The 14,233-nt window shown below is 50.0% G+C and overlaps 1 protein-coding gene across 1 annotated transcript; it reads left to right on the top strand.

Moving 5' to 3' along the window:
• Positions 1–10,834: 10,834 nt before the first annotated feature.
• On the top strand, positions 10,835–11,660 carry GJB3 (gap junction protein beta 3). The gene has a single exon (XM_004371966.1). It carries the CDS (start codon positions 10,848–10,850, stop codon positions 11,658–11,660), a length of 813 nt encoding a protein of 270 aa, XP_004372023.1. The 5' UTR covers positions 10,835–10,847.
• Positions 11,661–14,233: the final 2,573 nt, after the last annotated feature.

Raw genomic sequence — 14,233 nt, 5'->3', positions numbered from 1 at the left:
GAGGTGTTATTTTTTTTTAAAGAAGGAGAAATATCAGAATGTTTATCATGACGGGAAAGAGTCCAGTAAAGAGCAAAAGGTTGATAATGGAGGAGAGAGTGAGGAAGTGGGGTGGGATCCTTGGGGAGGTGAGAAGGGATGGGACCCAGTGCACATGTAGATGGTTGAGTCTTGACAGCAATTCAGCAAGTCATGTATTACCTCCACCTGAGGATAAAGTCATGCAGACAGAATTCCAAGTCCAGCCTCGGAGCCACAGCTCTTTCTGTCCTGAAAGGAAAGCAGCACCTCCACCTGGATCTGGGACATCTCTTTCTCCCTATCCCCAGCCCTGGACATGCACAAACAGAGCTGGAAAGCTCCCATCCCCTCTGCCTGACTTGCTTCCCAGGGCCTTCTGCCTGCCCCACCTCCCCACTCAAGGAAGGACACGGTCTTCGGGCTCAGGGAAGACCCAGGCCCCTGCCACACACACACATACACACACAAGGGAAGTCCCAGCCTGAGAGGGAAGCCTGCCCCATCCCAGGAAGCTCCTGCCTAAGGCCTGGGAAGAGTACAGATGGTGGACAGCCTGGGAACAAGACTAGCCTGGGCTGAAACCTGGGCTGAAAGAGGTGCAGTGGCAGGGACAGGACCTGCCACCCCCAAACAGCAGGTGTAGGCCCTGAGGGATGAGGGGGTGGCCTGAGCAGCTGCCGAGGGCTGGTACAACACAGCCTTGCCCTGAGGCAGGGGGATGGCCTAGATGGCCTCCCACAGGTTCCCCTCCTCAGGGAGCAGAAACTTAGGGTGGGACAGAAAGGCCTTAAGGTTCTCAGAGCCTCTCTCTAGAATAGGGAATCTTCCAGCCCACCCAGAAAAAGCAAAGGCCAGTTGTTGGGGACACTGCCTGATGCCCAGAGTGAGCGGCATCTGACAGGGTCAGAATGACAGGACCTAAGCAACAAAATCATCCGGTCACCAGAGCTGAGTAACTGAACTGCATACAGACAGCACTACACACAAACACCACACACATCACCTCAAAACCATACCAGCCACCTCCACAATCATACACATTTACAACCACACACATCAAAACATACATACACACTCCCCACACAACCCCCGTTAACATACAACTACCCAATCCTACACACAAATGGACAATTCTTACACATAACCTTACATGTGCCCAACATTTACCTCACAAAGAGTAACTGGACTTCAGCTACCTTCTGGGCCGTGGAGATGCAGCAGGAACGTGGCTGGGACTGCCAAGCTCCCTGCTCTCCCCTGGAGATAATTTCAGAGAATGTTACACAGTGGCTGCTGAGGAAGTGAGGTGAGGTAACTTCAGATAGGGTGACCAGGGAAGGTGAGACCTGAATAAAGAAGACCCTACCAGGTGAAGAGTCAGGAAAGAGCAGTCCAGGCACAGGACACAGTAAATGCACTGGCCTGAAGCCAATGTAAATGGAGAATAGTGGCTGAAAGTGAGGCAGGACTAGATCACCAGGGCCTTGTAGGCCATGGTCAGGAGAGCTGGTGTTAGTCTAAACATAATGGTAAGTCATTGGAGGGTGTTAATAGGGGGGTGATGTGCTTGCCCCTGTATCATTAAAACATTACCTTAACTAGAAAAAGGGGAGGGAGGCAGTAGTGGTTCAGTGGTCGAATTCTCCCTTTCCACGTGGGAGACCTGAGTTCGATTCCCAGCAATGCACCTCATGCTAGTCACCACCCATCTGTCAGTGGAGGCTTGCTATGATGCTGAACAGGTTATAGTGGAGCTTCCAGACTAAGACAGAGTAGGTAGAAAGGCCTGGCGATCCAGTTCTGAAAATCCACCAATGGATCACAACAGTCTGACCCCCAACCGCTCATGGGGATGGTGCAGGACAAGACAGCATTTCATTCTGTCGTACATGGGGTCGCCATGAGTCAGTGGCTATTTCGACCACAACTAGAAAAAACTATGGGAGGAGAGAAAAGTATTTTCAATTATCAGAGTGGGGAAGGCATTTCTAATCATGACCAAACTCAGAGGCCGTAAAAGATTGATACATCTGACTACATAAAAACTGTTTAACTCTGCATGACAAAACATCTACATTCAAAGTCAAAAGACAGTGACAAACTAGGAAAAAATCCTTTCTGTTTGTATTACAAAGGGCTCATTTCCTTAATATGTGAAATCAATAATAATGAAAAGGGTAACCACCCAATAAATAATGGGCAATGGCAAAGGACAGTTCACAAAGAAACACAAATGGCTCTTAAAAATATGAAAAGATGCTCAATCTCATTCATAATAAAAGAAACACAAAATAAAAGTATAATGAGATACCACCAGCAACCATCATAAGGTTTGATTAAGACTCTATATTGGTTAAGAATGTTGAGGAAACAAGCACTCTTACATCTCGTGGGTATATGAACTTGATACAGCCTCTATGGAGAGGAGTTTGACAATAATTATCAAAATTTTAAATTGTTAAAAAGCAAGATGTCACTTTATAGACTAAGGAGCACACGACCCAAGCCATGGTGTTTTCAATCGCCTCATATGCATGCGAAAGCTGGCCAATGAATAAGGAAGACCAAAGAAGAAGTGACGCCTTTGAATTAGGGTGTTGGTGAAAAATACTGAATATACCATGGACTGCCAGAAGAATGAACAAATCTGTCTTGGAAGAAGTACAACCAGAATGCTCCTTAGAAGCAAGGATAGTGAGACTTCGTCTCACATTCTTTGGACATGTTATCAGGAGGGACCAGTCCCTGGGGAAGGACATCATGCTTGGTAAAGAAGAGGGTCAGCAAAGAAGAGGAAGACCCTCAACGAAATGGATTGACACAGTGGCTGCAACAATAGGCTCAAGCACAATGATTATGAGGATGGCACAGGACCTGGCGGTGTTTTGTTCTGTGGTACATAGGATGGCTAAGGGTCGCAACTGACTTGACAACACCTAACAACAACAACCTACACCTTTAATCCAAAAATTCCACTTCTAGGCATATATTCTATAGACATAATAAAAAATGTATTAAATGATGCCATTCAGTGATATTCATTGCAATCGTGTTTGTAATACAAACAAATAAATAAAAGATTGGAAACAGCCTTGATTTTCATCAATGTGAGATTGATTTAATATATTATAGTACAGATACTATTCAGCTGTTTGAAAAAAAGAATAAGACATTTCTACATCTACTGATTGGGGGAAATGAAATACTATTTAGCTGAGTTTTTCGTTTTGTTTTTTTTTAAGAAAAGAATACGATAGCTCTACATCTACTAATAGGAGTCCCTGGGTGGTGCAAACAGTTAACACGCTCGGCTGCTAATCGAAAGGTTGGAAGTTGGAGTTTGGTGTCCACCCAGAAAGGTATCTAGAAAGAAAGGCCTGGCAATCTACTTCTGAAAGATCAGCCATTGAAAACCCTATGGAGCACAGTTCTACTCTGACGCATTTAGGGTCACCATGAGTCAGAACTGACTCAACAACAACGGGTGATGATTCATCTGCTGACAGGGGGAAATGTCCAATATTTTGTTACATGAAAAAAGCAGAATACAGAAGTATACCCTTCCATTTGTATAAATGTAAAAAGAAGAATATCTATATAGTTGAGTGCACAGATGATCTTAGGAAGGGTAAACAAGAAATGGGTAACCCTGGCTGTCAGGGGCAGGCTGGTGTTCAGGGAAAAGGCAGGACTGGAGCTAGAGAAGTGGGACTCATCAGGGAACGAATGATATTTAAAGACCCAAGACTGGATGAGATCACCCTGGGAGAGAAGAAGGCTGAGGACTGAGCCCCAGGACATGCCCACATGAGACACTGAGATACTAATGAAGCCTCTCAGGCATAAGGAAAGTAGGAGTGTGGTTTCCAGGAAGACAAGGGGAGAAAGTGCTTTGAGAAGGAAGGAGTGTCGGGTGCTTCTGAAGGTCAAGACGGATGGGAGGAGACATGACTATTGGATTTAGCGTCCTGGAGATCCTTGGTGACCTTGATAGGGCTGTTTTCAGTGGCACGCTTGTTGTTGTTTTTAGCTGCCATTGAGTCAGCCTTCAATTCATGGCAACCCCACAAGTAACAGGATGGGACCATTGTGATGCATAGGGTTTTCACTGCCTGATTTTTTGGAAGTAGATAGCCAGGCCTTTCTATCCAGTCTGTCTTAGGCTGGAAGTTTCACTGAAACCTATCCAGCATCATAGCAACATGCAAGCCTCCACTGACAGCCGGTTGCCTTCTACCACTGAACCACCACTGCCCTCTGTAGCGGCACGGTAACCAACTGCTATCGAGTCGATTCTGACTCATAGTGACCCTATAGGACAGAGTAGAACTGCCCCATAGGGTTTCCAAGGCTGTAAGTCTTTATGGAAGCAGACTGCCACATCTTTCTCCCAAGGAGCAGCTGGTGGGTTCGAACCACCCACCTTTTGGTTAGCAGCCAAGTGTTTTAACCACCATACCACCAGGGCTCCTTAATGGCGTGGTAGGGACCAAAATATTGTTTGAATGGGTTGAAAAGTGAATAAGAGGTGAGGAAGGGGATAGCAAGTTTTGCTCTGAAAGGGAGCAGAACAACAGGTGGTAGGTGGCATGTGTGGCAGTCATGGACCCACCCCCAGGACACCATCATACTCACACGCATCCCCACACTGACACATGGACAGAACCACCGGGACACGGACACACAGCACCATTAGATCTCAGCGAAGTTTTTCCTGGGCCATGCCCTTCGTGAGTAGAAGTGGCCTCTGCCCTGTGCCTTTGCCCTACCTAGACACACAACATCGCTGAGGCCTCCAGGGTCACCTAATCTCTCTGTGCCTCGGTTTTCTCATTCATAAAACCAGGAGGAATAATGCCTTCCTCCCTGGAAGCTGTGAGGAGGAAATAAAGCACAAAGATGGCACAAGATGTCTCCGGGCTCCCAATGCAGTGGTAAGTCTCTACCACAATGAGCAGTAGGTAGGGAGACCAGGTGATTGACCTTCTTAACTGGGGCACTTTCAAGGGTAAAAGAGGTGCTGTTAATTCCGCCGGGACCACAGGGACAAACCCATACCGTCCGAAGCAAACCTGTACAGTCCAGCACAAACCACGTTGTATAGTCACTCTTCAGCTAGGGAGTCATCTCTGTGCAGACAGTGAGGGTTCAGGCCCGACGGGGTTCAACGGTGACCAACATCCTGGGACACCCAGGGAGGCCGGAAGCCCTGGGGTTTTCCAGCGGAAGCCAGATCGCCAGGGGCTATCATTAGGTTCCTAGTCACCGCACAGTAGTAAATGCGACAAAGCGTCCTTGTCCCCAGAGCCCAGCCCAGCAGCACCCAAGCCGCACACCCGCTTCCCTCGGCAGAGGGTCTACCCTGCCTTCTCCAAGCCCGGGTCCGACCCTCTCCCCGGGGCCACAAGATCTGCCCCTTGCAGTAACTCCAAGCAACGACCTCCCCTATCCTGTCCCCTCTCCCGGGCTTAGAACACCTCCCTCCAGGGCGCGCACCTCATCTCCTTTCCAGGCACAGGATCTGTCCCCACCCCAGTTAACCAAAGTCCACATGCCTCATTCGAGGATGCAGAGCCTGAGCCAGGCAGGGCCGTCAAGGACCCGTCGCTCCCTGGGGCGGGGAAGGCAGTCCTCAGGAGTGCCCCCAACGCAGGGTCGAGGACGTGCCAGGCGGCAAAGGTGACTGGTAGGCGTGGGCGAGTCAGGATTGCAATCCATGCCGCAGCCACGGCACTTCAAAGTTTAGAATGCTTCCCGCCCCTAATCTCATTGGCGCCTTGGTAAGAGCCCTGCCCATGGGCACAGATTCCCCCACTTCGCAGATGAGAAACCAAGGCTCAGAGGAACGAGGAACCCCGCCGAAGGCTGCTCCGGGAACGGGTGGCTGCGCCGGGACTAGAACCCCAGCAGATCGCCACCAGGGCCGCTCCGTCGGCCCCTCCCCCGACCCTCCCTCTTCCACGCCGCCCCAGGCTTGCGGGCCGCAGCGCGCCCTGCAGCCACATCGAGCCTGGGCTCGGGTCTCCCTCGCCTCTGCACGGGCCTCGTGGACGCGGGGTCTGGGCCCCACGGCGGCCGCGGCGTTGCGGGTAAGCGCGGGTGGGGACGAGCCCCCGGAAGCGTGGCGTTCCGCAGCAGCGACCCCCAGCGGCGGGGCTGGGGCTTTATCATGCTTGCGCTGCGGGGCTGGGGCTGCGGGGAAGGCAAGCGGTGGGGAGACACAACTACCCTCCCCGATGGCCTTCTCGCCCCTCAACTCTGGGCAGGGTGGGGGCTGCAGCTGCTGGAAGATTCCCGCACCACCATGTACACGTTACGGCCCCCAAGTGGTCTAGGATAGAGGGGAACTGAGGGGGGTAGTTCTAGCCAGGTCCAGGGCCTGGGAACAGAGGATGCTCTGGGAGCTGGCCTTGGGGGACACAGGGGAGAAGCCAGAACCGGCTCCGCAAGTCCCCAGCCTGAGCTCGGGAGGGAAATTCTGTTAGTGTGTTGCATCCATTGGGTGTGTCTTGCGGGACTGGGCAGACAGCCCCAGAGGTGGAAGGAGGGGGCCCAGGAGGGGGCTGCACCAGGGTGGTCCGCCGTGGAGGGCTCAAGTCGGCACCAGCACGTCTGGGTCCCTCTCCTTGCGTGCTGGCAGACACCAGAGAGGTCTGAAACTTCAACTAACTGAGGTCAAGGAGGGAATGACCTCTTTGATTTTTATTAGCGGTAAGGAAATAAGTCCATGGGACTAGAGAATCTTGAAAGTAGCCCAGGTAAAGTGACAGAGCTGAGGTTTGAATCCAGGTGTGATCTCATGTTCAAAGTATACTCCACTGCCCCTCCCAAAATCCCAGGGCTTAGAAGGAGCAGAGTGGGAGAGAAGAAGGGTTCTTCAGGGAGGGGGTCTTCCCAAGTCACCCCATCCTGTCCCTTGGCATCTCGATGCTCCTGCCCACACCTCACACCCCCACCTCCAAGCTGCCTCTCTGAGAAAGCAGCATCATTCATTCATCCTTTCAGCATTTATTGAGTACCTACTATGTGCCAAGCACTAGGCACTAAATATAAAGCAGTGAGCAAGACAGACAGCCCCTGCCCTCACAGAGCTGACATTCTAGTTGGGGAGACAGACAATAAATAATAATAAACATTTGAGCAGAGTGACTTGGAGGACAAGGCGTGCTCTCCTATGGGGTGATCTGAGGAGGCCTCCGAGGATATGGAGTTTGAGCAGAGGCCTCAGTGATGAGAAGGATCCAGCCATGTGAGGTTCTAGAAGAAAAGCATTCCAGGCAAAAGGAAGAAAGCTCTGGAGGGCCTCAGTGTGGCAGGAGCAGAGAGAGGCAGGAGAGAGGGGCAAGAATGCAGAATCTGGGGTTTAATTCCAAGCATAATGAGACACCTAGTAGAGACTTTTAAACAAGAAGATGACATGATCCAATTTAATGCATTCTAGAGGCCCTGGTGGCACAGTGGTTAAGAGCTACAGCTGCTAACCAAAAGGTCAGCAGTTCGATTCCACCAGCCACTCCTTGGAAACCCTATGGGGCAGTTCTACTCTGTCCTATAGGGTTGCTACAAATTGGAATTGACTCGACAGGAACGGGTTTGGTTTTTTGTTTTTTTTTTTAAATGGGTGTAGGGGGAGTCCCTGGATGGTAGAGAAGGTTAACACACTCGGCTGCTAACTGAAAGGTTGGAGGTTCAAGTCCACCCAGAGTCACCTCGGAAGAAAAGCCTGATGATCTACTTCTGAAAAATTAGCCATTGAAAACCCTATAAGCACAGTTCTACTGTGACACACATGGGGTCGCCATGAGTAGAGCAGACTCAGCAGCAACTAGTAGGGTACGAGGGGCACAGGAGCAGAAGCCGACAGGCCAGTGAGGAAGCTGTGGCAGTACTATGGGCAAGAGTGTTGGTGGCAGTGGAGGAGCGAAGCAGTCATGCAGGGTGGGCACACAGGCATCGTACATGCAGAGTCCCAAGTCCAGCTGTCAGAAAGCACGCACATTCACTCACACCCGGGCAGACAGAGCCAGGCATGCACGCACACTCACATGTGGGGAGACTTGTGCTTTCACGCACTACACACACAGCTGCATGCAGAAGCTATGTGCACTCAGGCGGCCCGCCCGTCCACACCCGCTGAGTCACTCAGGGACTGGGGAAGAAATGTGAGGTTTAGGGGCATGGACAATGCCTGTCTCCCACCACAAAGCCCTGGCAGCCGGCAAGGGCTGGGGCTGGCTGGGGCTCCCCAGGCCCTGGCACAGGGAAGGGGGCTGTCTCAAGATATTCCCTGGATCTAGTGTCCTCCCAAGACGCAGACCATACTGCCCCCCATGCACCCGCAAATTGAGTTCCTCTCCCATCTTTACCACCTACTGGCTGTGGGTTATTCCCCTACTCTGAGCTTCAGTTTCCTCTCTGCAGAATGGTAGAGAGTAGAATGGTAATAAGGCACCAACAAGACCCCGGTCTGGAGCAGGTGCCTGAGGAGAAGGGGAGGGGAGGTGGTGGAATGCATAGGCCCTGGCACCCGACAGCCTGCCTTAATCCAACTCTAGTTTTAAAGAGGGACTTGACTTCTCTAGACTTCACAGTAATGAGTGGTCTGCATTTATTGAGCATTTACTATGTACTTAATGCTTTGCCATCATTCTCATTTGATGATCAGTTTCTTCATCTGTAAAAGGGGAGCATAATAATATCTATCTCATGGGGGTCTTTATAAGGACTAAGTGAGATCTTGCACATAGAGTGTTTAGCTTGGTGCCTGGCTCATACTAAATGCTCAACAGGTGATAATTGTTATCAGCAAATGCATGTTCCTCTCCTTCTGCATACTAGCTCTCTGACTTGGGTATGTTACTTAACCTGTCTGTGCCCCAGTTTCCTATCAGTAGCTTGGGAAGAATAATAGTAGCAATCTCATAGGGTCCATCGAACAAGTCCATTCATGTAAAGAACTCAGAACAGTGCCTGGTACATAGTAAATGCTCAATAAATGTCACCTGTTAATTACTATAGGGAGACATTTGTGGTTCAGTGGTAGAATTCTCACCTTCCATGCAAGAGACCCAGATTTGAGTCCCACCCAATGCACCTCATGTATAGCCACCACCCATCCATCGGTGGAGGCTTGTGTGTTGCTATGATGCTCAACAAGTTTCAGTGGGGCTTCCAGATTAAGATAGAGTAGGAAGAAAGGCCTGGCAATCTATTTCTGAAAATCAGCTAATGAAAACCCTATGGCCCATCAATGGATAAATGGATAAACAAACTGTGGTACATAAACACAGTGGAATACTATGCAACATTAAAGAATAATGACAAATCCCTGAAATATCTCACAACATGGATGAACCTGGAAGACATTATGCCGAGTGAAATAAGTCAGTCACAAAAGGACAAACATTGTATGAGACCACTATTATTAAGAGTCAAGAAAAGATTTTTACACAGATAGAAACATTCTTTGATGGTTACCAGGGAGGGAGGGAGGGAGGAGGGAAAACCACTAACTAGATAGTAGACACATACTAACTTTCGTGAAGGGAGAGATAATACACAATATGGGGGTAGTCAGTACAACATAATCAAGGTAAAGGAAGACACTGAAAGGTACATGAGAGTAAAAACCAGCAAGAACAAATACTAATATATATACAATCCTGCAACAACAGTAATAAACAATAATGTACACGTGCATACATAAGTAGATATGTAAGCTGAACAGGGGTGGGAGGGCATATGGAAGTACATCCACGTACATATATATGTGTACATGCTACAAATATACCCATGTATGCAGTAGTGCACACAGGGGACACGGTCAGGAAAACTTCTTAGCCATAACCATATGCCTCCTGGGACTAAGATACTGGGCTTGAAGGCTAGGGACCATAGTCTCAGGGGATATCAAGGTCAATTGGCATATCATAATCCATTTAGACAATGTTCTACATCCTACCTTGGTGAGTAGCAACTGAAGTCTTAAAAGCCATCTAAGATAGAACAATTGATCTTTTCCCACCCAGAGCAAAGAAGAGTGAAGAAAACCAAAGACTCAAGGAAACTAGTTCAAAGGACTAATGGACCACATAAACCACGGCCTCCTCTAGCCTGAGACCAGAAGAGCTAGATGGTGCCCAGCTACCACTACTGACCTCTCTGACCAGGATCACAATAGTAGGTCATGGACAGAGTGGGAGAGAAATGTAGAACAAAATTCAAACTCATTTTAAGACCAGACTTACTGGTCTGATAGAGACTGGTGGAACCCCCAAGACTACAGCCCTTTGACTGGCTTCAAACTTGGAACTGAAGCCACTCCTGTAGACCACATTATAGCCAATAAATAGGCCTATAAAATGAATGATTATACCAATGAGGAATGTACACCTCAGAACAATCAACTGTATGAGACCTAAAGGGCAGCATGTTCAGAAGGAAGGTAGGGACAGGAAAGCTGGGCGAATGGACACAGGGAACCCAGAGAAGATGGGGGAGAGGGCTGACACATTCAGGGGTTTGCAACCAATGTCACGAAACAAGCTGTGTATAAATTGTTAATTGGAAAATTAATTTGCTCTGTAAACTTTCACCTAAACCACAATAAAATGTTCAGAAAACAAGAAAACCCTGTGATCACAATGGTCAGATCTGCATCCGATCATGGGGATGGTGCAGGACCCGGCAGCATTTCATTCTGTTGTGTGTGGAGTTGCCATGAGTCAGAGGCCAACTGGACAGCAGCTAACAACATTAATCAATATTATGGTTTTTTCCATTGTTCTCTCAGGTAGGCATAGCTCCGGGCCCCCACAGCAGGCGCCATGGACTGGAAGACCCTCCAGAGCCTACTGAGCGGCGTGAACAAGTACTCCACAGCGTTCGGGCGCATCTGGCTGTCAGTGGTGTTCGTCTTCCGGGTGCTGGTGTACGTGGTGGCTGCGGAGCGCGTGTGGGGGGACGAACAGAAGGAATTTGACTGTAACACCAAGCAGCCAGGCTGCACCAACGTCTGCTACGATAACTTTTTCCCCATCTCCAACATCCGCCTCTGGGCCCTGCAGCTTATCTTCGTCACCTGCCCCTCACTGCTGGTCATACTGCACGTGGCCTACCGCGAGGAGCGCGAGCGGCGGCACCGCCGGAAGCATGGAGAGCACTGCGCCAAGCTGTACGACGATACGGGCAAGAAGCACGGTGGCCTGTGGTGGACCTACCTGCTCAGCCTTATCTTCAAGCTCATCATCGAGTTCCTCTTCCTCTACCTGCTGCACACTCTCTGGTATGGCTTCAGCATGCCGCGCCTGGTACAGTGCAGCAATGTGGCCCCGTGCCCCAACACCGTGGACTGCTACATCGCCCGGCCCACGGAGAAGAAGATCTTCACCTACTTCATGGTGGGCGCCTCGGCCATCTGCATTGTGCTCACCGTCTGCGAGATCTGCTACCTCATCATCCACAGGATATTTCAGGGCCTGCATAAGGACAAGGTCCCCCGGGGCCGCAGCCACCCATCCTCCGCCAGCCAGGCCTCCACCTTCGGCTGCCACCACAAGCTGGTAGAGGCTGCAGAGCCGGGCCCCAGCCTAGGTGATGACAAGCTGCAGGCTTCAGCACCCAGCCTGACCCCCATCTGACCACGGGCTGGGGGTGAGATGGGGGCTGCCAGTGCAGAGAGGCAGGGAGGTATCACAAGGGGTCCTACAGATGCTGGGTGTCCCCACTGAGCTAAGCTAACCTATCCAAGTTCATGCCTTGACTTTTTTTTTTTTTTTTTTTTTTTTTTTGAGTGCTGGGCTCCCTACTATCTACCTGGGTATAGGTAACACCATAGGCCCTGTGGCAGCCCTCAGGGAGACAGACATTTAAACAAACAAGTTAACTCCATACATGCAAAGGGAGACTTAGGGGGCTCATAGCAGGGACTTAGAGTTCGGCTGCTAACCACAAGGTCGGCAGTTCAAATCGACCAGCTGCTCCTTGGAAACCCTATGGGGCAGTTCTACTCTGTCCTGTAGGGTTGCTATGACTCAACAGCAACTGTTTTTTTTTGTTGTTGTTGTTGTTGTTAGCAGGGACTTCTGCCTAACCCAGAAGGAGAGCGGGCAAGGCTCCTCTGAGGAAATAATGTTTAAGAGGAGAGAAGTGTTTCCAAGCAGAGAGAACAGCCTGGAGGCCACAAAAAGTGAAATGCTTGCCTTGGAATGTGCCAGTCCAAAGGAAGTCTTCACTCCCTCAGGAGAAGTAGCCCAGATTCCCGGGGTGGAGAGGCGGTATTATCCCAGCTGCAGAGGGTCTGGGAAGAGGAGGAGGCTCTGCTGAGGCCAATCCATGCTCAAGACACCCAGGGATCCCCTGGGCCATCACTGCCCTCAGGGGAAGCCTCCCCCTGCCCCAGAACCCCTTTTCTCCAGCTTCAGGTAGCTTTCTGCCCATCTTCCTCATTGCAGATGTGCTAAGCATTGCAGATGTGCTAAGTCTGGTGCTAACCGTTCAGATCCTTGCTCCTAGCTGATAGGAACATCCCCCAAGGCAGTTGTTTCCTTGAAATCTGTAAAGGCTGTGTTTTATAAAGGTTGGCTCTTTCTTCTGTTCTCCCATACTCACACCTGCAGGGCCCTGAAGGCAGGGAGTAGCCCTCAGAAGGGGAAAGATCTCCACGGCTGGGGGTGAAGCTAGGCTGGAACTGGGGTTGACTGAGGTGGGAGCTGGGGCTGGGTTAGATGTTGGCAGAGGCTAGGGTAGAACCTGATATTCATGTTGTGGTTCTAGCTGTGGCCACAAGAGGGCACCATGCTCCCTCTACAACAGACCCTGCCCTGAGTACACAAAATCACTGTCATTGTAGACAAATCACACTCCTGCCTCCTTTGTAACCCAATGACGCTTATCCACTAACCACATCCCCACCCTGTGTACACATAATCCCAGTTATTCATACTCTCACTCCTTAAGTACACACAAGAGGCCATGTGGCTATTCTAAAGGTATGCAGACCCAGCCTCACCCAAGCATTTTATTCAGCTCATTCCACTTTCCCTGAGCATTTTCTCTATACCAGGGCCCTGCTAGGAAGCTGGGACTGCATAGGGGAGTAGGACTAGTCCCTTCCAAATTGCTCAGAGCCTGGAGGAGACAGAAACACGGATCATCTACCTTACCAACCCCTGGAATGGCTCACAGCCCCACACTCAGGACTGTGTGGTGACCTGAAGTTTAGGGAACACCAACATCCAAGGGCAGCCAAGGCCAGACCCAAATGGGAAGCAAAAGGGAGTGTAGTGCAAGGTTATACTAAAGCAGGGACTTTTTTTTTCTGTTCCTGTCAAGTCGATTCCAACTCATAGCGACCTCATGCGTTACATCTTTATGGAAGCAGATGGCCAGGTCTTTCTCCTGCAGAGCTGTTGGGTGGGTTCGAACCACCATCTTTTTGGTTAGCAGCTGGGCGCTTAATTGTTACACCACCAGGGCTCCTTCCGTAAGGATTACAGCCAAAAAAACCCTATGGAGCAGTTCTTCTCTGTTACATGGAGGTACCATGAGTCAGAACTGACTCAACAGCACCTAACAACAACAGTCTTTATGGAAGCAGATCACAAGGCCTTTCTTTCCTGGCGCTGCTGGGTGGGTTCAAACTGCCAACCTTTGGGTTAGTAGTCAAACACAAACCATTTGCACCACCCAGGGACTGTCAGAAAGACATTTAGTGACTATCAAAGCCAAGGCCAGGAGCCAGAAATCTAGAAGCCAATGAGCCAAGAGCCAGTGGAAGCAGGGAGAGGTCAGATCATTATATACACAGCACAGGCCATGGTTCACGTTTGTTCTGACATGTGGCCATTAGGAGGTAGATAAGCCAGCCAAGTTCAAAGGATCCAGGGCTGGGCTGACACCACCTGCCCAGTCCCAAGCCCGCTGGGTTTGAATCATAGCTTGACCACTTCACGATCACAGCCTCACAACTCTGCACCTTAGGCAAGCTTTCGGAGCCTCAGTTTTGTCATTAATACAATGGGAATTGTATCAATCCAGGTCCCTGGCAGTAAACAGGTGCCACATGCAAACTGAGTAACTGAAAGAGATTTTCCTAGAGGGAAAGGCATGATTAAGGAAATCTACAAGGGATACTGCAGGAGCCTGGGGCTAGTACCAGGTAGCAACAGACAGAGGACACAGCAGCTGTGGGATGTAGCCAACGAAAGCAAGT

Source organism: Trichechus manatus, unplaced genomic scaffold, assembly GCF_000243295.1.
Source record: "Trichechus manatus latirostris isolate Lorelei unplaced genomic scaffold, TriManLat1.0 scaffold00015, whole genome shotgun sequence".
Lineage (NCBI taxonomy): Eukaryota > Metazoa > Chordata > Mammalia > Sirenia > Trichechidae > Trichechus > Trichechus manatus.
The sequence above is the reverse complement of the archived record's forward strand: the minus strand, read 5'-3'. Positions and strand labels throughout refer to the sequence as shown.